This window comes from Castor canadensis, chromosome 5, assembly GCF_047511655.1.
Source record: "Castor canadensis chromosome 5, mCasCan1.hap1v2, whole genome shotgun sequence".
NCBI lineage: Eukaryota > Metazoa > Chordata > Mammalia > Rodentia > Castoridae > Castor > Castor canadensis.
In genome coordinates this window covers 1,471,427-1,498,406 of record NC_133390.1, presented here as the reverse complement: position 1 = coordinate 1,498,406, position 26,980 = coordinate 1,471,427, and the positions used below count along the sequence as shown (strand labels likewise).

General features: G+C 51.4%; 1 protein-coding gene across 7 annotated transcripts in view; it reads right to left on the bottom strand.

The window, feature by feature from the left end:
* Positions 1-25,321, bottom strand: part of Itgb2 (integrin subunit beta 2) — a 44,234-nt gene extending 18,913 nt beyond the window's left edge. The window contains exons 1-4 of one of the 7 annotated variants that reach the window (XM_074072499.1): positions 25,119-25,321; positions 15,275-15,336; positions 3,357-3,400; positions 315-357 (exon numbers count right to left, since the gene is read on the bottom strand). In XM_074072499.1, the coding sequence (XP_073928600.1) occupies positions 315-354 (40 nt within the window). In that variant the 5' untranslated portion in view covers positions 355-357; positions 3,357-3,400; positions 15,275-15,336; positions 25,119-25,321. The other 6 variants (XM_074072500.1, XM_020177254.2, XM_020177255.2 and 3 more) reach the window with 6 other exon arrangements.
* Positions 25,322-26,980: the final 1,659 nt, after the last annotated feature.

Here is a 26,980-nt window from a genome sequence, read left to right as displayed (position 1 = left end):
TTCCCCTCCCTGGCTGCCCTCCAGGGTGAGTGGAGGAGGAGGGGAGAGGAGGCTGGGGAGGGGGCAGGTCAGCATTGCAGCCCCATGGGGCCTGAGACGGGGCTCTGAGTCACCTCACAGAGAGGGGCAGAACAGAGGAGGACATGAGAGCCACTGCCTCCTGAAGTGTGGGGGACGCAGGCCATATCTGGGACCTGACCCTCCCAGGAATGGTCCTTCCCCAGCCAATCAGGACTTGAGCCCAGGAGGACGCGAGATGGGCCTGTTATCCCGACCTGGAATGCCATATGTGGAGTCGGCTTCGGAGAACTCACCAGATCCCAGGAAGAGCAGCAGGAGGGGCCAGCCTGGCATGTCCTGTGGACGGAGGGACTTGGTGATTCTGGGACCCTGTGGGCTGAGGGAGCCAGTTCCTGGTTCCACAGGTGTGAGAACTGGAGGGAGCCTATATATGCCAGTCACTCTGAGTCCCTGTGCTGGTGTCAAGCTGTCTGGTGTGGGGGGGGCAGGGTTGACAGGGGCTGGACACCTGCTTAGGTGGCCAGGCATATCAGCAGGACTTGGGCTTCTATCAGAACACCCTCAAACACACATGCATGTGCACACATGCATACCACATGTTCTACCTATATGCACCCTGCACACGCACACACAGATGTGGTGCCCCACACTGCTGAGGGCAGGGGGCCAAGCCCCCTGGGTGCTCCAAGTCCCTAGTGAATTGAGCCTGAGCTGGAAGCAGAGACTCAAATCAGCCCAGGTCTTTTAGCAACAGGCAGAACCAGGACCAGGAAGAGAAGTGAGCTCCGAACACCTGTGTGTGGCAGGTTAGAGCTGTCCTGGGCAGCTGGGCCCTTCTGTCTGTCTCTGCCTCTCTCAGTCAATTCTCTGCTCTGAGCTCCTCCTCCCCCATAGTGATCCTCCATGTCCCTGTCCCAGGTGGGGAAAGAAAGGGCTGTACAGAGCTCGCCCACCAGCCCACACCACCCTGCTGCAGGGTACCTGCTGCTGTGGCTCTCGATCCATACCACTTGTCCTCAGAACCAGGTGTCCAGCACCAGAGGCTGACCAGTGGTCACCCACTGTCCTGATGCTCTGAGGGGTGAAGCAGCTGATGCTGCACTTGAGGTGGACACACTGGGAGGCCAGGCTGCACCTCCTCTCAGGTGGAGCTGTCCTGGAGCTGCCCTCCCCTCCCTAGAAAGTGCCCAGAGCAGCCAGGGCTCAGCTCCTGGGGAATAGGGGGGTTGGGGACCAGGAGATCCTGGCTGGGGTGGCCCTTGGATCTGACCTCCCAGGACGTGAGAACGCTGTGAGTTGATAGGACCTTTAGCAAGCAGGAAGAGACATCTCTCTACAGGACCTGTATTATCAGAAACAAAGATCAGCTCACCTGAGCCAGGGCAGGTCCTCTCCCAGGGTGGGGCTCTGAGGCCACTAGAGTGCCTGGTCTTCATAGGGGTGGGGAGAGGCAACAGGTTACCTCGGGGCCAGACCCAGGTTCCAGCCATCTTGATCCTGGTCCTTGATCCTATACTGTGGCCTATGAGGCCCTTGTTGTACCTGGCCCATGAGTCCTGACCTGGCCCTTGCTCCCTCAAACCTGCATTGGTGTCCTGGCTCTTGGGCAGAGGGGAGAGTGCCGTTCAGGTGCCTCCATTGGGGATCCTAGGAAGCAGAGGCCCCATGTGGTCCCATGTTTCTATCTTTTTGGAGGTTCCTTGTTTCCTCCCCAAAAAGGTCCAGAGATGTCAAAATGAACCCCTGACCCTTTCCCCTACAGGGCAGAAGCAGAACTCCTGCTCTGACCTGGCTTCCTGGGTCCAGCCACGAAGGGAGGCAGCTTCAGCTCTCTCAGGGCCCACCCCATCTCTGAAAGCCACCCCCACCTCCCCATCCCTGGAACTCAAGCTCTAGCTAGGCAGCTGTGGTCCTGCCTCTCCATCTGAGCCCCAGAGCGCCTTGCTGTTTGACTCCATGGCTGACTTGGGGGCCTGGCATGTGCCCCCAGGTCTTACATGCTGACATTGCAAGTCCAACCAGACTCAGGAGAGCTCCCTGCCTCCCAAGATGCCCCAAACTGTGCATGTGATGTGTTAGGGGAGCCAACTACCAATTCTGAGTAAGGACTGCACTACTTTGTGCTCTCTCCTGGGGCCACACCTCAGAACCCCACCCCACCCCCTAAACCCTCATGACAACCTGCCTGTAAACTCCTCAGATCCCCAAATGGGGACACGGAGGCCTCAGACGATAGCTGGATGTGGAGCTGGGTGTCCCACTACAGCTATACACCCTAAGAGGGAGGGGAGCACAGCTTGGTTACAGCAAGACCAACCCACAGACCACAATGACCTGACCTTGACCACAGGAAGTGGGCAGGCAGGGGAGCTGCTACCCTCTCACTGTGACTGTCACTGTGTTCAGCCATAGGGAGCCTTAGGGCTGGGGGACTGCCTAGAGAAGCCAGGCCCCAACCTGGCCTCCTTTTGCCCCCAGCTGAGCCCAGACAGTGGCAGCTCTGAAAGCTGGAAGGGCCAATGGACAAAGGCCAAGCTTGAGGAGGTGAGGCAGAGCCAGGAGCCTGGGACTGAACTCAGCTTTGGCAGCCAGCCTCCCCTCTGAATGAGAAGCAGAGAGGGGCAGCCCCACCCCACCTGCCATACTGGCCGTTGGAGGGCCAGGGCCTTGCCTGAAGCCAGTATCTCTGAGTCCAGAGGCAGCAAGGCCCCCCTGAGTTTCCATGAGTGACTAGAGCTGAACGTGAGGAGGACAGACTCGGGTGACACATGCATGCAGAGAACATATGTAGGCCACAACCAGGCCTGGCTCAGGCAAGCCCTCCACTACACAGGGCGGCCGGAGACACTGGCCACCATGGTCCCTGGCACCCTAGGGCTGTGCCAGCAGGATGGGCAGGGTGAAGGTGAGGAAGAGTACAGCTTCTCCAGGCCACTGGGGCCAGCCTGGAGTGCTCTGTCCTGAAGGTGGGCGACCCCTTGAATGGACAACTGACCAGCTTTCCCTGCCACCCTGTTTATTAAGGAATTGGTGCCACTGCCCGCAGCTCCGGGCTTCCTGGGGCTTTGTGGATCTCAGGGTGCAAAACCCTAAGCAGAGGCTGCTTGAGAAACCCCAGCCCCAGTGACTATCAGAAATCTGCATCAGAGCCAACCTTGCCCTTTACCCTCCCTCTGGGGAAGTGCTGGTGCAACCCAGCATAACCTCAGGAAGTTGTGAATGTTACCAAGTCCCCTGAGTTTTGGGGCCTGGGTAGTCCTTCCGTGGAGATCCCCGTGGGAGCCACACCTCCCCTTTCCTGGTACCAAGTGAATATTGCTCACAAGGTCACTCACCAGGATCCTAGTTCACCAAGAGTGAAGTGCTGGCAGTCCAGGTTCTAAAACATAAGAGTGACATTAGAAAAAAATAGGATGGCTTTCTCTAAACCATACACATTCTCGAGAAAAGCAGAATTCACATACAAAAGGCAGAAAAAGAGGAAACATTTAAAAAGAAAGGAAAATGTAAGCAAGACAGAAGTGGGAGGGTAAAACGTAGGTGTTAGGATGACAAGTGACATGGGTCAGGCTTCCTGTGAGAAAGGTTTACAGAGTTGCAAAACTCTACGCCTAGGCTGCCTGAGAAACCCAGGGTTCTGTGGCCACCAGAATCCTGCATCAGAGTCTGGCCTGGCCTGGCGTGGGCCAGAGAGCAAAGCCCACCGTTGACTGTGCCTGGTGAGCCCGTAAAGATGGGTAGAGGTGCCCTAGGGTGGAGGCCTCTCCCCTGCCTGACTCTGAGGCTTGTGTCAGGTAGAGAAAAGTAAACATGTATGGGGATTATGAAACAGGCCTCCACCTTTTTAAACCAAGAGCCTAGCGCCAAGAAGTAGTCCTGTCTTGTGCTTGCTTTGGCAGCACATATACTAAAAAAAAGTAGTCCTGTCTTCCTTGTACACACACCAAAAAGAATCAGAGACCAGCTGGATTCCAGAGAGCTGGAGTACTGGTCCCAGATCCCAGAGGTTTGGACAGACCCAGGGGACAAGAGGGCCCCTGGGAACAAAGGCAGCGGGACACTGCTGGGAGAACTCCGCCTATGCGTTCTCCAAACCTCCAGCCCGCAAAGCAAATTTTCCCGAGTGTCTCTGAGACAGGCTCACACTGTGTGCCCAGTAGCAGTTTTCAGAGGCATAGTTACCAACGGAATGCCACATTAATGATCAAGTCTAAACGCTCAGTGGTGGCTCTCCAGTGGAAGGAGAGATGAAGCCATCTTCACCAATGCCACCCCCGGAGACAGCTGGCTGCCCGCCCCTTACAATGCTAGACCTCCACCCTGACCGGGTCCCTCAGCCCAAGGCCACGAGTGCTTTCATTGTTGTCATAACAGTTTTAGAGAATAAAATCAAGAAGTGCAAGAATATGCTCCTCAGAGCCCGGAAGTCTGAGCATAAAAACTAAGGGGAAAATCATCAAGAAGACAGGCTCCGAAAATGCCAGATTTCGAACATAATAAATTGAATAGGAAAAATTAATATCTGTTGAGTGCAAACCGTAATCCTCATCTCGACAGAGCTCTTAGATAGTAACAACAAAAGGTAACTCTCTCACAGAAAAGGCTCCAGGGCCTGACGGATAATCGCAAAAGCAGGAAGGACGGGTTGTCAGGTGTGAGTGTTCTCCTTCTTGCTGAGAAGCGAGGAGATGACCTGCTGCTACCAGTCATGGGCAGGGACTGTGGCAGGCCCAGGCCTTGGCGCTGGGCTCAGGGTGTGCTGCGGGCAGTGGGCAGCCGACCCCCACAATCAGGACTGAGCATCTCCTACAGCGTCCACCTGCTGGCCTGGCTACCCTTTGCACGCACAGTCTCAATTTACCCTGACTCCTCCCCGGGGGTCTATGACTGCTCCCTGTCCTGCCGAGGGGCAGCTCTGAGCGCTGTGTGTCCAGACAGCACAAGCAGGACAGAGCTGGGACCGGAGCTCACCGCAGCCTGATCTCAAGGCTGATGCTCCCAGACCTCCACTCAGCTGCCTGGGGACTGTGGAAAGCCACTTCTGCCTCTGATCTCAGTTTCTTCCCTTGTTATAGAGAGCAAAGGATCCAGTGATGGCAAATTTCACAAGTCAATATGAAATATGAGCCACAGTTTCCTGACTGGCTCAGACATAGATGTCATTGTGCAAGTATTTTTAGAGGTGATTGCCATTAGACATTGAGCAAAGTGTGATGAGCCATGTCCCAGCAGCTGAAGGGTACCCCTTCTGTAGATCTGCTTCTCTGACTACTAAGACCCCAAGATAAGGACCAGTTTCCAGGGACCTGTTAGCTGGGCTATAAAACAGCACTGTGGGGCTGAGGCAGTGGGCAGAGCTGTGACTTCCTGCTCGGTCTCTTCCTGGGGCAGCCAGAGTACTTCTGTGCCTCTCTTTCCCTTATCAGCACCAAGTGGAGCGTGTGTCAACCCCACGTGCACCTTCTCAGGCCTGGGATACACAGGGGACCCATGCAAGGGCCCACGTCGAAGCCGGGTCTCTTGGTCCCTGATTCCCATTCCTACTGCCTTGACCACTGGGTGGGTGAGCAGCCTGGCCACTCTCTACTTTCTGAGGAAGAGACCAGGCAGAGGCCTGCCAGGGTCACACCCAGGAAGTTCTGGGCCTCCATGCCTGCCTCTTCACCAAGGCCTCCACTTGCTGAAGGCAGAGGAATGGGATACCCGCCTTGTCCAAGAAGGAGGTCCCCCAGAAAGGGGCTGGAAGGGCTCTTCCTGTACCCCTCAGAGTGACACTGCCCCTCACTTGCCACTCCAGCAAGGCCTCGGCTCCCAACCAGGGCTGGAGCAGAGCAAACTCCTGCATAGCCAACTTTGTGCAGAGCCTTCGTGTCCCCAGCAAGAAAAGTCACCAGCTTTGCTGGGACAAGTGGGGCTCACGGATCACAGGGTCCCCAGCTACCATCCTGGGCTGGCTGCCCTCAGCCTGGCTGGCTGCTGCCTCCAGCCTCAAAGGTTCTGCGGAGGCTGCTCCTCTGTGCTTTGGTTCCGCACGCATGGGCGTGGAACCCAGAGGGAAATTAGTGCTCTGGTTTGAGGTCAGGTTTGTATGAAGGAGAACAGAGGCTGATACAGTCAGCCTTTGGCCACCACCCTGCCGGGAGCCTCCCGTACATCACCTGAGATTTTGGAATGTCTGACAAAGAGAACCTGAGCTGGGGCTTCTGGGCAGCCTGGCCTGTACCCACGGATGGGCACAGTGACATGGACGCAGGCATGACTAAGGCTCATGCACAAAGTGCCAGGCATTCAGAAAGGTGGGACCACACATGACTGCTCTACTCAGCAGAGCCACTCAGACACCTTATAGCCCCATGCACCCAGGCAAATGCCTCCCCACAAACCCATCACCTAGAGGGCTCCGCCTGGGCCCAGGGGATGGAGTTTATCCCCAGCAGGAGCCCTGTCTGTCCCCACAGCATCATCCCTAGGGGAGTGAGTGTGAGTTCCTTTTGATTATAGAGCTAGCTGGAGCTTGCGCACTTGGCCAGCCCACTCTCCCATTTCACAGATGGAGAAACCCAGGGAGGCCAGAGACCTGTTCATCTCACACTCCATCCTGGGCAGAAGTCCTTGCACCGGGTCCCCTGTGTTAATGCCACATGCAGGCAGGGTCAGCACCCCCTCTCTCAGCAGAGAAACCCAAGGTTCAGCAGAGGGGGCGGGGACAGGAAGCTGGGGTTTCTCCATTCCTACCTATGGCCCTCAAGAAATGCCCAACTTGTTCCTGCTGGAACAGAGGCCCAGTCACCTGTGTCTCTCCCTGCTTGTCCCAGGCACCTCACCAATGTCGGCCTGCTCACTCCCTGCAGGACTGGAAGTGCCCTGCTAAGCTGAGGGCTGACCTCACAGGAACCTGCCGGCACCAGCCTAACCAGCCCCTCAGCAGCCATGGCCCGGGGTCCAGGCCCTGAAAACATCCAACCTGTGGTCCTTTCTTGGGAAGTGGCCCCCAAGAGAACTGTAACTCGAAACCGGGCCTGGCCACAGCCATGCTGGGACCTCTCCTGGGATCTCTCTAGGCTGAGAACTTCCTCAGTGACTGTGTGCTGTGGGTCATGCCTGGCACCTGAACCACACAGTACAGGTCCCACAGACTCGGCCCAGAGGCTTGGAGTGGGGAGGTGATCAGGAGATCCCTTTCCAAAATATGAAGTCCTTAAGTCCCTCGGTTATAAAGTGGCTGTGTGACAGTTGTTGTCCCAGAGCCTCTCCTCAGTTCTCCTTCCTGTTCATTCTCCAAAGTCTGAAGTGGCCTTCTAGCCACACTGTCCCAGGAAGGCAGGGGGCAGCCTGTGTTTCCTCTGCTTCCTATGCCTGTAATCTCGAGTCATCCCCCATCACAGCTGTCCCCTCCTTTCCCTCATCCCAGACACTACCCTGGAAGGGGCTCTGTCTCACCCTCTGCCTGCCTGGCCCCACTCCCTCAGCTACAAAAGTCCCAGCATTCCTTGTGGCTCTGTCAGCCAGCAGCAGAGCTCCTCCTTGAAACGGGTCTCAGAAAAGGGGGACTGGACTGGATGGATTTGAGACTCCTTCCTGCCAGACATGCTGGGCTGGGGACGTGGTGAAGGAACCAGGAACCACTCCAGGGCAGGGTCACGTGGGGCTGTTCCCCAGAGACAGCTGTTCCTTGGGAAATGTCAAGCACTGAGGCATCCTCTGTAAAATTCACCACAGACATAGGGACCCTGCACTCACCTCACTCGGTTCCCTGGAGGTCTCAGGTCAGTGTGTCAGGCTTGGTCGTGATGGCTTTGCCTGCTCCTTGCCAGGTTGGCTCTGCAGCCACGTCTGGAGGACACAGCCAAGCCCGATGCTTCCTGTTCTAAGTCAGTCCCTCAGGGGAAGTAGAGTGACATGTGGCTGGTTACCCCATAGGCGGGCCTCATCCTCCTCTGCTCTGCACCTGCTCCCGACACGGGATGTCACAGAACAGCCACAGAGATGGGGTGGAACCTGCTGTTGATGACATCCTTTCGTGGTGAGAAATGGAACAGCGTGAGATGATGGGCATCTCTTGTCTCTGGTGACACTGAGGACCTCCCCAGCACAGGAAGGAGGAGTGGGGACCCAGGGGACAGTGGGAAGGGGCTGGCTCTGGAAGATTTGTGCTCTGGGAGAGGGACCCTGCCTATGGATGAGCACTGGGCAGAGGACATCAACTCACTCATTAAGAAGGAAACAGCATTGGGAGTGAGCACGTGGATGGTGCAAAGAAAACAGCCAGACTGGCTGCCAGTGGGCAGAGGGAGGGAGGCCAAGGAGCAGGGTCCCAGCAGGGTGGAGCTGAGATGGTGGCTGAGGAGGGCAACAAATTGGGGTAAGGAAATTGATCTAGGTGCACGGATGTGACAGGTGACAGCACCGTCCAGCACAGGAGTCCCAGCGAGGAGACACTGTGTACAGAGGAGATCCTCCAAAGACAGAAGAGAGAAGACGAGAGTCTACTGTGTGCCCCAAGGGTGGGAAGTAAGGTCTGTGGCTCGGCACACTGAAAGACAGCAGAACAGGCTACAGGTTCTGGAGATGGGGGAGGGGACAGGAGGAGGGGAAGGAAGAAGAGCTGGACTGATTATGCCTACAAGAAACGAACCCAGACCTCTCGAGACGGTGGAGGACTCAGCACATCACTTCCTGAGCTCTGCTGCAAAGATGCCCTCCAGCAATAGTCAGGTGGATGAGGACACCCAAGAAGGACACAGAGTGGCCGGGGCCAAGTTGAGCAAAGAAACAGGCAAAAATTATGAAGTCCATAATTGCTGATTTTTAAAAAGTGGTTAAAACTATGAGCAATCTGAGGCAAAAGTCCTAGAGGATCCAAACGGGAGGCGGGCGGAGGAGTGCACTGCATCTCCTCTGGGGAAGGGGACGGTCAGCAACATGCGTTCTGATCAAAATGCTTAACTTTGAGGACACGCGATAACAATTTGACACTTACCTTAAGAGTGCAGCGAGGATGAACACATCTCAACGAAGGAAAACATGGCAAGAGAAGATAGAACAAAGGAGAAATGTAAACCAAAGCCATGCAGTGGTCAGGAAAGGCTTGAGACACACCGGGAGCGGCCACGCTCCCCTTTCCTGATCACAAATTCTTGCAGAGTTTTAAAGAGGAAAGAGACAAGCAAGTTGGGATGAAATGTTCTCTGTCATAGACTTTTTCTAGAATGTTCTCATCAGACTTATTCTAGAAAGCAAGGAAGAAGGAAGGACAGAGTGAGAAGGTGACTGCGTCACGCCCACTGGTGACCTCATAGACCAAGCAGTGACGGCACAGGGACACACCAGACCTTATGCACAGATCTCTGATGAAAGAGCCCTGATGGAATAAAAATAAATATTAAGATAGCAATGAAGTAAAAACAATGATAATTACTATTTAACCTGAATCAGATGGAGGCTTTAGCTGACTGCTAGTTCACAGGGAAAGTGGGATGGAGGGAACCTGCTGAGTGAAATCACAGGGATGCATTCAGAAAAGGGCAGGGTGGAGGAAACCCACAGACGAGTAAGAAATTGCAGAACTGAAGGGCTGGCAGGGGAGAACTGCAGCAGAGACCTACAGCCTCAGAGGTTTAAGAGACGCCCACTGATCACATTAAGAAATTGCTCATTTTTTTTGGTGTATACTATTTTTTGTTATGACTCAGAGCCCTCATCTTTTAGAGTTACATGTCGAAATACTTACAGATGACATGATAGTACATTTCAAATTTTTTTCTAAATTACCAGAGATGGCCTAGGGCGGGGGGAGAGGAGCGGGGATACAGACAAAGCAAGACCATCCATGAGCTCATCACCGTGAAAGCTGGCATTGGGAAGCCGGGCGCCCGGTGGCTTGTATCTGTAATCCTAGCAACTCAGGAGGCAGAGATCAGGAGGATTACGGTTCGAAGCCAGCCTGGGAAAATAGCTTGTGAGACCCTATCTCAAAAAAACCCTTCACAAAAAAGAGTTGGCTCAAGGTGTAGGCCCCGAGTTCAAGCCCTAGTACTGCAAAAAAAAAAAAAAAAAACTGGTGTTGGGGACCTGGGGTTCATTAAACTATTTGCTCTATTTTAATATATGTGTGAAATTTTCTATAGTAGAGGTGTTAAGAAAAAATAAAAACCTTTTAGAGGCTGGAGGCATGGTTCAAGTGGTAGAGTACCTGCACAGCAAGTGGGAAGCCCTGAGTTCAAATCCCAGTACTGCCCCCCCAAAAAACCCCTTTAGAAGTGCGAAGTGTCCAATGGGTCTAGAGTTTCAGTTTTGCAAAATGAAGTTCTAAAGACGCAGAGCTGTGCTTAACGCCCTGATCTGTGACACAAAAGGTTCAGATGGCAAGTTTTATGGTATGGATATTTTATCACAGTTGAAAAGAAAAAAAAGTGTGAAAGATGCTATCGGAAGAACTGTGAAAAGAACCACGTTGAAGACTAAGAACAAGGCACAGAAAATACACGCACATACTGTGTTAGAAAATAGCAAAAAATGCAGCCAGAAATGATACCAGAAAGGCCAAATTCTAAGTGGAAGCAATGCAAGGAAAGAGAAGGATGTAACTGGCCAGGATCCACAAAGAAAAGTAGAGCAGCCAGAAATCTGCACGTCCTGAGTGACAGCTCCAAAACAGATCAAACAAGATGACACAAGAGCAAGCTGACAGACCGGCCGCAGACCGTGAGCCCCGTCCCACGGCTCTCAGGAGCAGAGCGCAGACAATGCAAAGTGGACGGAGGGAGGATTCGGACACCATGCCAGGCAGTAAGCAGGTCCTTTGTTAGGCCTAAAGACAACAAAATTAGCTACTCACGCAGGAGCGAGTAGCACTCTTCTTCCAGCAGAAAAACTGGAAGGGAACGTGGCACAGAATAAATACACTGTAGCACATTTGTGCCATGGATTAATAGGCAGCGCTTACCACGTTCCTCTGGAGTGAAATGTACCCCATGCTACATGAGGTACAGAACCTCACAGTGACATTCTTCTCAAAAGCAAGTTGCATGACAAAAGCAGAAAAAGTCAATTTAATAATGTGCACGATGGGATTATACATATGTCTTAAAAGAAGGTACACAAACGGCCAGTGAGTACGCGGAAGAATTGCTTCATGTTACTAAATTATCAGGGAACGGTAAATTGAGACCGCCCTGAGGTATCTCACCCCAGTCAGAATGGCTGTCGGAAAGACAACGGATAACAAATGCTGGTGAGAATGTAGAGAAAGGGGACTTAAAGACTTCTGGCTGCTGTACTTTCTTTGTGGATCATGGCTTCCACTAGTTATACCTTTCTTTGTCTGTGCAATGCTTTGGCTTTAAATTATGTCTTCCACATGGGTGGTGGAAGTGTAAATTAGCACAGTCATTGAAGAAAACAGTGTGGAGGTTCCTAAAATACCTGCAAAAAGAACTACCACATGACCTAGCAGTCACTGGGCAAACACCCTAAAGAAGGGGGATGAGAAAGCTGAAGAGATAACTGCCCTCAAGTGACTATTGCAGCCAAGATATGAAATCGAGTTAGGTGTCCACTGACAGATGAATGGATAGAGAAAACGGGATACACAGACATGTACATGAATATCATGCAGCCATGAAAAACTATAGGACCCTGTCATTTGTGCCAACATGGAAGAGCCTGGAGGTCATTATGTTACATAAAATAAGTCAGGCACAGAAAGACAAATGCCACATATTTCTCACTCATATGTGGAAGCTAAACAGTTGATCTCAAAGAAGTAGAGAGTAGAATTGTGGTCAGCAGAAACTGGGAAGGTGTGGGGGAGGGAGGACCCTGAGTTGTGGCCAGAGGACCAGGGAACGGGAAGCCAGAAGGGGCAGGACAAATTGATAAGAAGATCAAAGAGGGGAAACCATGCAGATTTGTACAAAGTTCCAGACTCACCTCAGGGCTGGACACGAGTGGAAATGACCCCAAGAGCATATCAAAGGCTTTGAGCATGGCCCTGGGGTAAGTCACTGTCATGGTCACAGACTGGACCCAGAGGGAGGAAGTGTGAGGTGGATCAAATACACCGCCTGACTTTGAAAACTGAAGTCACAGCCCACAAGAGACCACTCTGAACCTAACCAGACTGATGGCCAGCAAAGGCAGGACATCAAGGTTGTCCAGAGGATTCTGATAGGATCCAGAGTCATTAAACAATATTCTGAATGTCCAGCATCTAATCCCAATACCCAGCCAACAAGAGCGGCAATAGGCTCCCGAGGACTCGTGAGGACATGTTGCCGACAGGATCAGCTGAGTTGATCCAGCCGTGGAGAATTTAAATCAGCAGTTACACACAAGCGCACGAAGGAAGGACAACCCTCGTGAAACAAACGCAGCAGTACAAATTCTCAGCAGAGACAGAGAAACTACGAAAAGGAACCAAAGCGAATCTTGAAAGTTAAAAACACAAGAATAAAAATTTCACCAAATGGGCTTCAGAGGAGAATGGTGAAGACAGCAAAGAGTGAATGAACTTGAAGCAAATCCTCAACAGGAATGACACAGAGAAAAAAGATTGAAAAAGAGCAAAGATCAGAACCTTGGGCACCTGTGGAACAATATCAAGGGATGGAACCTGTGATACTGGGGTCCCAGAGGGGAGAAAAGCAGTAGTTGAAGGATTAATGACTGAAAACTCACAAAATGTGAAGGAAAATATAAATTTAGAGATTCATGAAGCCCAGAGAAACTCAAAAAGGGTAAATTCAAAGAGATCCAGCTAACACATACTTCTCAGACTCAAGCTGCTGAGAACCAAAGATGAAGAAAAAAGTCTTGAAAGCTCCAGCAAAAAAATGACACATTACATACAGAGAAGTCATGGTGTGACCCACAAATTCCTCATTTCCAAAGAACCCTGGAGGGCTGAGAGCAGAGCAACAGGTGTGACGTGCTCAAAGCAGGGATCTGTGGGCCCTGAATCCTGTATCCAGAATAATTATTCCTAATGCATGAAAATCAATTTCCCAAGAGGCACACTAGAAAGAGATCATAGGGAGAAGCAAAAGGACCCCAGAGGAGAACTTAGGAACTCAGGAATGAAGACACAGCAGCAGGAATGATAAAACAAAAACCGGCCTGGTGCCAGGGCGCACGTCTGTAATCCTATCTGATCAGGAGGCAGAAATCAGGAGGATGGCAGTTCAAAGCCAGCCCAGGCAAATAGTTCACGAGACCCTATCTCAAAAAAACCCATCACAAAAAAGGGCTGGTGGAGTGGCCCAAGGTGTCGGCTCTGAGGTCAAGCCCCAGTTCCACAAACAAAACAAAACACCCTGGGTGAACGTAATAGATGAATTTTCTCCTTAAGTTCCTTAAAATAGGTTGAAAGCAACAATTACTGCAGTATCGGGTGGGGTTTTCACACCATGTAGACGACAACACAATGGAACTTGTAGAATCATAAGGTTTTTCTGGAATTCCCGTGTGTGTAGTTCACGGTAGAGCTGTTGCCTAGCGTGTGTGAGGGCCTGGGATTGATTGTAAAAAATAAAAAAATAAAGCTTTCCCTGCATTTCATTTGAAGTGGTAAAAATTCAGCAGCGCTGTGTCTCGTAATCCTCACATTGAAATCTGTGTGATGAGTTACAGGTGGAGTGCACGCATGAAAACTGAGGCCTGTTGAAAGTATTCCAGGAACAGGGGGAGGAAGGATAAAGGAAAATGATGGGGGGTGCTGAATTTAACTAAATTACACTGCAAACACTTCTGTAAATGTCACAGGTACCCGAAGTACAACAATAAGATAATAAAGAAGAAAAACCAGATGCAGCCAATTGATACATTAAAATGCGACACTACAAATGTTCTTGCAGCTTGAAAGAAACCAGGTCAAGGAAAACAGAGAACACGAATAGAAAAGAAGACAGAAGCAGTAGAGTGAACTCAAGCACTTCAGGAATTACACGAAGGGCAAGTGGAATCACGCCCCAACTGCAAGACAGGTGCGGGCAGGTGAGATTTTAAACATTGAAGGGAAAGGGTAAGGGATGTAGCACCTGGACACGGACCAGGAGGAAACGAGAATGGCCGCGCTGTGTGGGTACCCAGCAAAGCCTCCACAAGGGCACCTGGCAGGTGGAGGGGGACTGCACTTGAAAGGAAAGGTCCGCCCAATAGGAAGTTCTGATGATCGTAAGTGTCTACACGGGCTAGCCGGGGGTTAAGGAACCAGGTGGTCTGCAATGGGACAGAGGCAGGGGGCACTGGAAAGCCATTTAGGAGACAAAGTGGGGATCCTCTGGGAGCAGGAGGAAGAACGCAGCTCAACTCAGAAGTGCAGGCTTGCCAAGGCTGTGGGAATGACGGGGAGAGGGTACAGGTGAGGCACAGCTGGGTGCCCAGGTGAAGATCCAGGCACAGATCAGGAGCAGCCTTGGTGGGGGACCGGGGGAAGCTGGGCCGTGCAGGGGTGGGGCTAAGGAGTCTGGGTCTTCCCATGGAGAGTTGACCCTTCAGTGTGGGGGTCAGGGAGGTCAGGTAGCACGTAATGACCCTGTGTCCACTGTCTACTTCCCTTCCACTCATTTTATCTTCGGATTTGCTGTGCCATCTTCTGTCCCACAAGGCTAGAAATCAGAAACCATGCATACTTTTTTTTCTTGCAGTACTGGGGTTTGAACCCAGGGCCTACACCTTGAGCCACTCCACCAGGCCTTTTTTTATGTGCTGGGTATTTTCAAAGTAGGGTCTCGCAAACTACTTGCTGCTCCGACTGGTTTCGAACCACGATCCTCCTGATCTCTGCCTCCTGAGTAGCACTGGCTCACACCTACCCTTTTATAAGAAAGTCAAGTAAGCACTTGGAATGTTTAATGTAGACAAAGTGTGGCCACGCTGAGTGAAAATCCAGGCACAGAGGAGCTTGCCCAGCCACCTTCTTCGTGATGAGGGTGTGGCGGCCAGAGAAGGCCATGTGTGCCCTGGACTGGCGGTGGCAGGAGTGGCGGTTCTCAGAGCCCCATTGCCTGAGCACATTGCTGCTGCAGGCTTTGTGGAGCTATTGGTCCAAGCTAGGAGGGAGACGTGATTCAGAAGAGCAAAGCCGTGCTTTCCACCCACAGCTGGACTGAGAAGCAGCACCGCCCAGGCTCCCATCGTCCATGACATCCCTACTGCTCAAAGCATGAACTCCTCTCTGAAGCCAGGGACGAGCAAGCAGGACTGGAGCAGGATTCCAGGACCATCTCTTTCCTTCCCTTGCAGTCCCTCTTACCTGCACCTTCAAGAGACTGGCCTCTTCTTGGATCTATGGAGGGTCATCCAGAACATCGGGGTCTGTTAGGAGACAGACAGCGGTGCAGGTAGAGTGAGAAAGGACCCTCAAAGTATAATCCAGGGGAAGAAAGGAAGCCAGGGGAGCATGGGAAGGGAATGCCATTCTCATCTCTCCCCATCCCTAACATGAGGCCCAAGATCACAGGCAGGGCATCCAGGTGGGATTCTGGAAGGTTCCACAGAGGAGAGCACATGAGAGCTTGAAGGTTAAGAAAGGTTCAGTGATGGTGAACGTGGGGCAGGGGTTTCCAGGCTTGGTCAACAGAGGTATTTCACCTGACACAGGGGAGGCTGGAGGGTCTGAGGGATGAGAACTACAGGTCACACCATCCACAGAGGCACCCACGGTCCAGCACCAGCAAAGGGCCAGGGGAAAGAAAGACTGTCCACCCAGAGACAGACATCCCTGGAGAACACAGCAGGAGTGGGGCAGAGCTGAGCTGCCTGGCAGGACTTCCCAGCCCTCAGTCCTCTCTCAGGCTGGCTCTCCTTGCCTTCCTCCCAACTGGCGGCAGTTCTCCCACCAGCCCAACCTTGTCTGGCTGCCCTGCCCCCATCTTTGCCTCTTCTTTCTTTCTGACTCCTTCCCCAGCAACTTCCTCCTGCAGAGTAGATTCAGCACTGCCCTCTCTGTGGTAAGGCAGGGGCGGGAGGCGGAGCTGGCAGGGGAGGAGGCCAGATGGGCCATGGGAGAGATGCAATATGTGCTTTCTCACTTGGTCCCTCAAACCACACAAACAGAGTGCCATGAGGACCCCAGGCCACATATGCAAAGGGCACCCAGCTGAGTGCAGGAAAGAGGGAAGAGCAGTGAGGGTGAGGTCGCTCCCCTCCCTTCCCAATCCTGACCACAGGTCTGTACTCTCCCAGCATGGCTCCCCACACACTCATGCCCCAGTCAATCTCTTCCTCCTCAGCCTTCCTCTTTTGGCTTCCTTCCTTTGTAGGAGGGAATTGAAGAGGCTGAATTCTTGCTTCCCTGATTTACCAGAAGAAGATGTCAGGGTTCTCCCCACAAGGGGCTGGATTTTGGTCCTCACAAGAGCTGTCGTTAAAGGACTCACTTCCCAACTCTTTCTCCTTCTCAAACATATCAGACAGATCTCACTGACACCTGGACTACGTGCAGAATTATTCTGAGAAGCATTTTACAGATCTGTGCGAGGTAGGGAGATATGGCCCTAAGTCAAAGGAGACTGAGCAAGGAAAAACGTTAAGCAATTATCAACTCTAGGGGAAAACCAGAAAGTTTACAATAAAGTAAATGTAATTACAACCCGTGCACTTGGTCCAGCATGAATATCTACATGGTTAGAATAATAAAAGGATGAAGCACAGATTAAAAACAAAACAGTGATGCAGCTAGGGGAACTAATATCCTCATCTACCAAACCAGGAAGGTCAAAATGCCTTCCCACCACTCAAATCTGATTCCTCCCTCTACTACAAAGGCCATGCTGGCTTGTGCGTGTGGCTCCCGTGGGTCAGGTAAGGGTCACCTAACTGAAACCCAGGCTGCATCTGGACTCCAGGCCTCTCTGCTTGTCCTCAGAACATGTCACTTCCCTTTCTGGTATTTACCAAACCACTATTTCCTGTTCAAAGTTGGTTTCCACTACTGTCCAAACAGAGCTACTTGAGAACACCTCTTTCCCAAAGGAACAAGTGCCCACTGAAAATCTGGGCTGCCTGCGCCAAAGCAAATTTCCATCTCACAATTTGTTCTCATGTGTACCTTCTCAGCTCTTCTCTGCCTGACTGGGGCACAAGGAGGCTGAGTTAGGGACAGGGTGGCCTTGGGGTCTGATGTGGGGTCCTTGAACAGTGTTGAAACCCTCAAGGTGTGCAATGTCTCATCCCATGCCCCCTCAGTGTTAATGAGAACATATGACAGGGTCCTGCAAATGGCCAGGCACACAGCAGGTGTTTAATAAATGCAAAGATGTAGATAATAAGATGATGAACGGAGGGCTGCTGGTGGGGCTCAGTGGGAGATGCTTGCTTAGCATGTGGGAGGCCCTGGGTTCCATCCTCAGCACTGCAGAAAAAAGATGCACAAGACTGGGTCCTAGTGATTCTGAAACTTTTGAAAAAATTATAGCTGTTTTGTTTTTTGTTTTTTTTTTTGAGTAGAGGGTCTTTATCTGGAAGTTTCTTTCCACTGACTTTTCTGCTTCGACTTTTTGACTTCTGCACCTGTTAGAACAACTTATCTGCATCAGTTTCTTTGCATGCAATGGATTAGCATCAAATCATCCTCTCTTACCTGTCAGAGATGGGGTGCCGAGGAGAGCCTGGTCTTCCCCACGCCGAGAAGAGGATGAAGAACAGTGCAGAGAAAGGCCAGGCATGTGGCTTTAGGGAGGGAAGCACCCGGGAGAAAGGGCAGGCTGAGGCCCTGGATGGCCAATAGTGTCTGAGAAACTTCCTCACATCATTCTCACCTGGAGCCCTCAGAAAGCCTACAGAATAAACCACACTCCCCCTGCATCCCCACTCGTGCTTCTGCCAAATCTGACCACCTTCCTGAATCCCCCCCCACCCACACCTTCCCATCTTGAAGGTTCAACTCAAATGCCCTCCCTCGTGCATGGCCTTCATTCCCACCGGTAAGGAGCCATCCCTTCTGGACTCCGGTGTGGCACTTTACCCAGGAATGTGTCCCATAAGTTGTGACAAGGGGATGACAAAGGCCTAGGACATCCCTAGCCGGTGGCCGTGGCTGGCTCAGCCTGTTTTCAGGAGGATGGAGATGGCATGAACCTGCAGGGCAACAGGGCAGGGACCAAGCCTGGCCACAACCTTCTCTCTTGGCCACTCTCTCCTTGGGTGGACTGAAACTCCTGGCCTGGCCCCCCAGCTTCCTTGGGAAACCCCAAGAACGTGTGTTCCAGTCTCTGCCCCTGCCCTCCGGGGCCCCTGGAAGGCAGCACAAGCCATGCAGAGGCTCCTCTCAATGCAGAAATTGCCTCTCAGCCCAACGGGGCCTGTCCAGGGGTCTCTCCAAAGGCCCTGAAGGCTGGGGACCGTCTCCCTCTTCTTTTTCTGGCTTAGGCTGGGTTTCTTTCTCACAGAAGTAGCCTGTAGGCTGGGTTGGCTTCTCACATACACACAGAGGAGCTGGGCAGATGGGTATGGTCCATAGGTGGCTTCAGAAAGCTGGGTTGTGAGTGCCTGCAGTTCAGGGTCCCTGCTGGGCAGGTGGCCTGTACTTTCATTTCCTAAAAGGCCTCCTTTCTCTTTGCAAAGTGAGGTAAGAGATCTGCCTCCCAGTGAGGAGCAGACAAGTATGGAAACTCCTGGCCCCACCTGGGGTGGGGGTCAGTCCCAGGAGGCAGATACAGCTGATGAGGACCTCTTTCTGAGCTTATGTCACTAGCCTTGGCAGACCTGACTAAGGCTGAGTGGGCCTCAAGAAGGGGGATGCTTACTCTACTGTGTGACTCAATCCACACCAACAGAAAGAGTGACACACTGAAGTGGGGGTGGCTGCCAGGAGACCAGAGCAACAGTGAAAATTCCTTCAGAAAAGACTGCCTAGCCTGGCCAACACAGGCCTTCGTGCTGGGCTGCAGCTCCTGCAATGGGGTCAAAGACAGTTAAACCTTAGCAGAGTGCTGGTGACTCACCCCTGTAATCCCTGCTACTCAGGAGACGGAGATCAGGAGGATCGAGGTTCTAAGTCAGCCTGGGCAAATGATTATAGAGACTGTATCTTGAAAAAACTCAAAACAGAATAGCACTGGTGGAATGGCTCAAGTGGTAGAGCACCTGCCTAGCAAGTATGAGGCCCTAAGTTCAAACTCTGGTACTGCCAAGAGACAGAGAGAGAGAGAGATTCAGTTCAACCTTTTAAAGTACTTTGCTGTATTTTTCTAACGTCTACCACAGCCATGTATTCACTTTGCAATCAAAGGATGGCATTATAAATCAAGTTCACTGGATCCCAAAACCAACCTCAGAGGATCCAGACCCAAGAAGCCATCCAGTCTAGTTCAGAAGAGGGTTTTCAGAATGGAAAAGAGAAAGCTCAGAGGAACAGCAGTCAGCTCTCCCATCTGCCCCTGGAGGGTGTCAGGGGCACCATTGGGGCAGCTCCCTGCTGGGGGCCCTCCAGTCCCCTGCCTCTGTGGTATCCAGAGTCTTGTCCAAATTGTAACACCGGCAATCTCTTCCCCAGCTCTCTTCCTCCCACACCCCTCCCACTTCCTCTCAGCAGTCCTCAGCTCACAACATGAGTTCGACACTATTTTTACCCCAAGGGTTTTCAAAAGAAGGAACTTCACCGCCTCAAATTGTTTGCATCCTAACTTCCCATGGCATCCTGGCAAGGACAGGCCTGGATGCTGCTTTGGGGTTGCTCAGCTCAGCGAAAGGTGTGTGTTGGGTGTGTGTGGGGGGTGGGGGGAGCCAGCTTCAGTCTCAGGAGCCAAGTGGGAGGGGAAGTCAGGCCACGGAGACCTCAAACAGCACCAAAGAAACCAAACCATTACTTTAACCCTAGCCCTCCCTGAAGCAAGCCAAAGGCAGCAGAGACAACCCCACGCAGCTGTCCTCTCCCAGCTCAGGGACAGGTCCATGCCCCCTGGTCTGTCCCAGTGGACTTGGTTTGTCAGTGCGACTGAGAGACTGGGACATGGCCACATTTCTGTGCCACCACCACCCCGAGCAAAGGACCTTGGATCCCATTCTGGGAATTGCTGGCAAGTGGCCTTGGCAGACACAAGTGGGGTAGATCTGGGTGGCGGGACCTAATGCCTGCCTCAGTCTCCCTGCTGTGCGCACCTGCGGAGAAGGGCAAGGGAGGAGAAGCAGCCTCCCTGCCTAATGGCCAGGAGCAGCTCGATGGAGCAGGCATGGGTGGGGTCGGACTCAGGACTTTGCCCAGTAGGTCAGGCGGCAGAAGGACTTGAGTCTCCATGCGTGCCCATGGTGCCACCCCAAACCTGGCCAAGCGCCCTTCCTACAGCCCAGGCCACGGGAATTTACCTAGCATGTGAGGCCCACGGATGCGGCCTGGGGGCTTTTCCTGTCAGTCCTCAAAGAACCCCCACGGCAGAGTCTGGGAAGCTCAGGTGTTGCCCAGGTCACCTGAGGTGCAAGGCAGTGACCTAGCAGGGAGGAGGGCCAGAAGAGAGAGAGACAGGCTGTGTTCTGATAATGCGGCAGGGGGAAGGGATGGCAAAGCAGAGAGAGAAAACGTGAAGAATTGAAACACGAAGCAAATCGCATAGCACTAGGGAAGTCACATGTAGCCATATGTGGTTGAACTTTGCTTTTTTGCTTCTGTAACCTACTTGCAAGGGTATATATGGTGACACCTGTTTGTTCTCCGGGCTCAGCCTTTGGACAGGAGTCCGCTGAGTCTGTGTAGGCCTAATAAACGTTGCTTCCCGCTAAACTGCCTCAGTGTCCCGTTTCTCAGCTGAGATCCCCGCAACATTCCTTGGGGGCTTGGTGCCGGGATTGCGGAGACAGTGATTTGTCACCTCCTGTGTCGCCGGGGTCCATCCTCTGGACCACAGGAGAAGATCCCACCAGGCACCAACGGACAGCTTGATCCAGAGGAGGGGACTCATCTTCCCAGCTAATCCGGGTGAGGGCCTCGGATGCACAAGAGAACCCAGTGAGGCGTAGGAGCCATCGAGGGGAGGGGCCATCGAGGGGAGGGAAGCACCGCTCATCAGATCGGTAAGAATCCGGGTTCGAATTCAGGCCTGCCTCAGGCAGAAGGGGAGACTGGTCAATTCCTAGAGACCGCTAGTAACTGCCTTTTGGGGTGAAGCAGTGTCTCTCAGGTTCGGGGAGTGGGGCGGAAGTACTGTGCTATGTGAAAGTGTGTGAGACACCCCCAAGAGTTGAGCTTTTCCCAGGAAATAGTCACAACTGAGGTTAAGGGATGTGTAACAAGAAATTCAGTTCCAAATAGGGAGACTCCCAAGGGAACAGAGGCATCATCCACCATTCCACCGGATAGCCCTCTGGCTGTAATTTAAAAGTTTTGTTCTTTTTTTGAGAGTGCACTGTAGTTGTGTGTGTGTGTGTGTGTGTGTGTGTGTGTGTGTGTGTGTGTGTGTGTATTTGTTTAAAGAACTGGGCAAAATTTAACTTGCTTCTAGAATTCCAGCTCATCATCCAGGGCTTAAGTTGACATTTCTTTTTTGGCATACTTAATTTATAAAAGCTTTGTGTGTGTGTGTGTGTGTGTGTGTGTTTGTGTGTGTCTATGTAAGCATCTTCAAAATGGTTCTTGAACTGCTGTTATAAGGTTAATGTGATATTCAAGTTAACAAAAAAAAAAGGGTGTTTGTTTTAAAGGTCTCTGTTATAAACTGCTTAAGCTTTTTACATATGGATATGTAATCATCTTGAGGATGGTTCTTATTATAAAGTAAATGTAAAAAAAAATTACTCTGTTCTACTGCTATGAAAGAAAACAGGCTTTCAAATTTATTTCAATCAGGTCTCACTAGGCTGGCATTCAGGGGTTAGCATTCTGGCTTAGACCAGAGGAGAAAAAAAAGGAGGCTACAGCCTGCAACAGGAATCTTGAAATTTGGGTAGTTGAAAATGACCCTTAGCCTGTTTCATTCTATTAACAAATGGGCTGTCTATAAATTGTTTTTGTACAAAAAATAATTTTAAGGTTGCTTTCTTTCTGGTTTTTTCATGCAAATATAAGGCTCTAAATTAAAAGGGTTTATGAGTTATTTTCAACAAGTCACAAATATATATATATATATATATGGTATTAAGGATGTGGTTTTTAACAATAAAAGGTTAAAAAATACTTTAAAACAAACAAACAAAAAAAAGGACAAAGACAAGCTCCCCCAGGGGATACAAAATAAGTTGTCATAAAGGTACAGAGTAAGTTGTCATAAAAAGATGGAGCCTATAAATGTTTATGTAAGTGATTGAGTTGACTGAAATCCAGTTACATTAAAGGTTTTTTAAGGTCAAAATTTAATGTACTTATGTTAAACTAAAACTTAATTCTCTAAGCTCATAGCAACAAGGCTGTCTGAAAAATATTATATTGTTCTTGATAACATTTACAAAAAAAACTGTCATAAAATGGTTTTTGTTTTGCCAAGATAACTGTCAGGAATTTTTGATGCTACAAATTAATCCACAAATTTATCAAGACAACAAGAGTTTATTAAAACACAGAATGGCAAGAGGAGGCTGAGCACAGGGAGTGCTGCTGCACTGGTGTGAGGGTTGAGACAGATTTACTTATGTAAAGCAAGGTAAAAAAAGCCAAAGTGCACCCTTCAGATAGGATAAAGTAAAAAACAAAACAAAACTCAAAAAGGAGCACTACACTGGAGGTCAAGTCCTCCAGTTTTTATTGGAGTCACCAGAGTGGAGGTGTTAGTCCTACTCCTTGCACATGTCAGGTGGAGGTAATTTTGCCCTCAGATGGCCAGATTGGGCCTGTTATTTTAGGGGGGGCTCCATTGACTACAGGTTGGTGGGATCCTGCTGGATGTCATGAGCCATCTGTTAACGTCAACAATCTGGGATGTGATCCCTTATCAACATCTGAGCCATGGTTCTGACCAATAGGTTTCTTAACTCCACACTTAGTCCCCATAAATATTTCTTTGGTGATTTTTGCCAGGGTTTTGACTACTAAGGTAACTGAGTCATAACTCAGTTATGAGTTTATGTAAAATTTTCCAGATGACCTCATGGTTAAACAACTGTTGTCTTGGGTGATTCTACTGCAGTCAGTACTCTACATGTGTCTGTGACTGGGCTATTTGGGGTCACTGACACTGTTCCCCCCCAACTGATGAGAAAATCTAAGGTTTTACTTCAAGAGCAACAACTAAACTAATATGTATGTATAACCTCTATAGAGCTGTGACGCTGTTGCCTCTTCCTGTATATTAAATATATTTATGCTTTTCAAATATCAGGCCTTCTAAGATACAAAATTTAGATAAACATGGTAACAAAAAGTGAGTGGTACTAATGTACTGTTCTGTTAGTTGCTAAATTGTCCATCAGAATTTTAACCATTGCTCTTAAGTTTTTGACATTACAGTTCTGATCCTTCTGGGGCATTCACAATCAAGTCCATAAAAAATGACCCTAATAACTATGTGTTACCCAGGTTAGCTTTTTAGACGTCTGCTTTTGTTGGGTTTTGTTTTGTATTGTCCTGTCTAGAAGCCCACTGCCTAAGAGCCACTCCTTCTAAGCCTCTTCGTTGCTTAAATTTGGCCAAAAGGGTCTCGTTGGCACTGACTCCCACCTGATCTGCTCATTATTCCGCCCCCCCTCCCCAACATGGGACCTAAAACAACCAAACAAACAAAATCCAGAACAGAGAAAATCCTCACAATGAGGGAAAAAAATGACCAATTGAGAAAGGTCTTACCACCCTGAACACACCTGATCTCGTCTGAAGCAGGGTCGGGCCTGGTGAGCACTTGGATGGGAGACAATATTTGAAAAGAGACTGCTCAGAGACAAGCAGTTTGGAGATGGTGGGGGGGGGAATGCCATCAAAGTTCAAGTGGAGTCACTGGTGCCAGGCCTCTCAAAAATAACCAAGGCTGAGAGGATTGAGGAAATGGTTCTTATGCATGTGTGGCTGTCTGGCATTAAAGCCCTTCCAGACACAAACTCGTATTTTTAGACAGGTTCTTCTACTTAAAGACAAAATGATTAGTTTTACTGGCTCTAAACATGTCCTTTGATACTTAACGATGGTAGTTTTAATTTTTTTAAACAACTTGTTTTCTTAGGCATATATACTGATTATATGTTGTTGCCATGGTAATTCTACTCAGTTTAAAAAAAAAAAAAAGATACTGACTGGATAAAAGGATAAAATGTCCAACCATTAAAACCCCATTGGAGGGGCCCTTTTGTTGTCGTCTATCCCCACTACAGTTAAAGTAACAAAAATTGCTCCCTGGATCCGCCACAGCCAAATAAAGCCAGCCTATCCCAAATGGGAGTTCATCCCTCACTCAGCCTCACCATCCAAGATCACCCTTCAGAACACCTGTGCTCTTCTTTGGCAGGACTCCACTTCCCAGGAGACAACCAGGGAACCACAAACAACAGGCCTGCTCTAGTTACTCTGAAAGGTGACTAGTCTATACACAGAGGAAGCTCAAACATGGGATGCACCCCTGCTCTCCTCTTGGTCTTTTACCTCTTGGACTCTTACCGTTTGGGTTGGTCCTTACAAGGTTTTTCCCATGTACTAAATGTTACAAGAGAGCCATTGTTGGGACTGCTGCAAAGTCATACCTTGTATCATGCACCCACCAATAGGTCAGATGTTACATGGGGTCATCTACTCCTAGGTTAGCAAGGTTACTGATAAATGATACTAAAAGTGAAAAAGAAAAACAGTACAGACTACATTTGTCATAAAAGCGGGAACATGCTTGATATTACCCTGCCTGGTCCCCCTGGTACTGGGGTCTATCAGGACCATTATGGAGGCCACTGTAAAAAGAAAAAGAGCCGCCCATGTAATGATGCAATGAAAATACAAACCCCTAAATCAAGATGATGCTCTTTGACCCTAGGTGGGTCTGAGCATCTAAGAGGGGTATGATGTAGCAGGGAGGAGGGCCAGAAGAGCAATGGACAGGCTGTGTTCTGAGGAGTCAGGGAAAGGGATGGCAAAGCAGAGAGATAAAACTTGAATTGAAACATGAAGAAGTCCACATAGCACTGGGGGAATGAAATAGCCCATGAAGTCACATGCAACCACAAGTGGGCTGAGCTTTGCTTTTTGCTTCTGTTACCTGCTTGCAAGGGTGTGTAAGGTGAGGCCTCTGCTCTCAGGACACAGTCCACTGGTTCTGTGCTGGCACAATAAAGCCTTGCTTCCTGCTAAACTGCCTCGGCGTCCCAGATCTCAGCCTGGGATTCCCGCAACAGCAGAGCCAGGATCCCTCCAAGCCTGGCCGCCTCCCAGGGGGAACGAGGGAGACATTCCTGGTGGGGGTGTGGGGGCAGCGGGAGCGGAGACCCGCCTCGGGTGGGGGCTGATCCCGGTACACTGGGCTGCGCTGCCCAGGGAGACTGGTGGGTGCCCACATGACCGCCTGGGAGGGGACGCCTGGCGCTGGCCACGTGGCTGGGGCCAGGCGCGGCTGGGGAGGCCTCAGGCGGTGTCCACGCCGCCCGCGCTAGCTTGGTGGCTGAGGACCTGGGCGCGGGCCGCAGCGATCGCCGGGGTCCCCACGGGCGGAGCGACCCAGGGGCCGTGGCCGGGGTCTCAGGCCGCCCAGGGTGCGTGGGAGCCAGGGCCCCTCGCCGCGCGGACCCGCAGGTGGGCCTTGGGGCGCGGGGTGGCCTGTCTTTTCGCCGTCCAGTCCCACGCTTCGCCTCCGCCACGGAGAACCCCAGAAATTCTGCGGACGCGGGCGGCAAGCGGGACGCGGGCGCCCTCGGGCGACACAAGAAGGAAGAACCAGCCGGGGCTGACCTGCAGGGGCCAGTCAAGGCCAGGAGTACTGGCCAGGCGCCGCGCACGGGCTGCAGGGGCGCGCGATGCCGAATGGACCGGCCAGAGGCCACTGCCGAAGGCTGGGAAGGGAGAGCCAGAGGGCGGGGCCTCCGGGAAGGCCAAGGCCAGGGCGCATGATGGGGAGACCCCCTCTGGGGAGATAAAGGGTACTGTGATCACGGGGTCTGGGAAGGAATGATGCAAATTCATTGGTTTTCTAGTTGCAGAAACAAAGAATTTATTCCCAAGACACCCCAAAGCAGGTTTGTAGCTGGGCCCTTGGGAGGGCCTGGGAAGGCCAGGAGTGCCCCTTCTAGAAGCGCAGCTCACCTCTCCTTGGGCATCTGGGTCACTTCCCCTTCTCCTTCAGCAGGCAGCAACCTTGGCCCCAGTCCTGCCTTGGACCTCCTGTGGGTGTGAGGCAGCAACCAAAGCTGGCCCACACCTCCAGTGCTCCAGATGTTTGGAGGACCCCAGACCCCTCCCTCTTCTAAAGCTGCCACAGACCTGCTCCACAGAGCCCTTGTGGTGAGGCAGTGGGGGTGAGGGAGAAGGGCTAGGGGCAGGAGGTGGACCCTTGGAGGGACAAAGCAAAGTACAGCTTGCGCAGGGCTTCTCTCAAGGTGATGATCCTGAAACAAGAGACCCGTGGTCAGGGGCAGCTTGCTAAGAATTTCCCAGTGAGGATTCTTGCTAATTCATGGCCAGCTCCCACTGCCCAGGAGAAAGGAGCTGGGTTTGGGTGGGAGCACCCCTTTGGAACTCAGGCAGGCTCTGGGTTCCAGGCCCAACACTGGCTCTACAAGGGGCCACACACTCACTCTGCATCCCTGACCTTGGGGCATCTGTGGGTTCCCAGAAAATGAATATGTGGCCTCCTTCCTGGGGTCAGATAGCAACACAGGCATTCCTGATTCCCTTCCGCCCCTAACCATGGCTGGGTCAGAGTGGTACCACCAGGTCTGTCTGACCTCTCTCCCTCACTTTGAGGTATTCACCACTGAGCTGAAAAAAGCAGCAGAACGCCAGGTTGGAGAGTGAAATTTATTTCACGCTAGCTCCAATCCCTTGGGGCAGAAGAGACTTGGAGCCCCACTGAACACTGAGGTCCCCAGCACTGCTCTGAAGCACAGTGACATTTGGAGGGTGATGCCT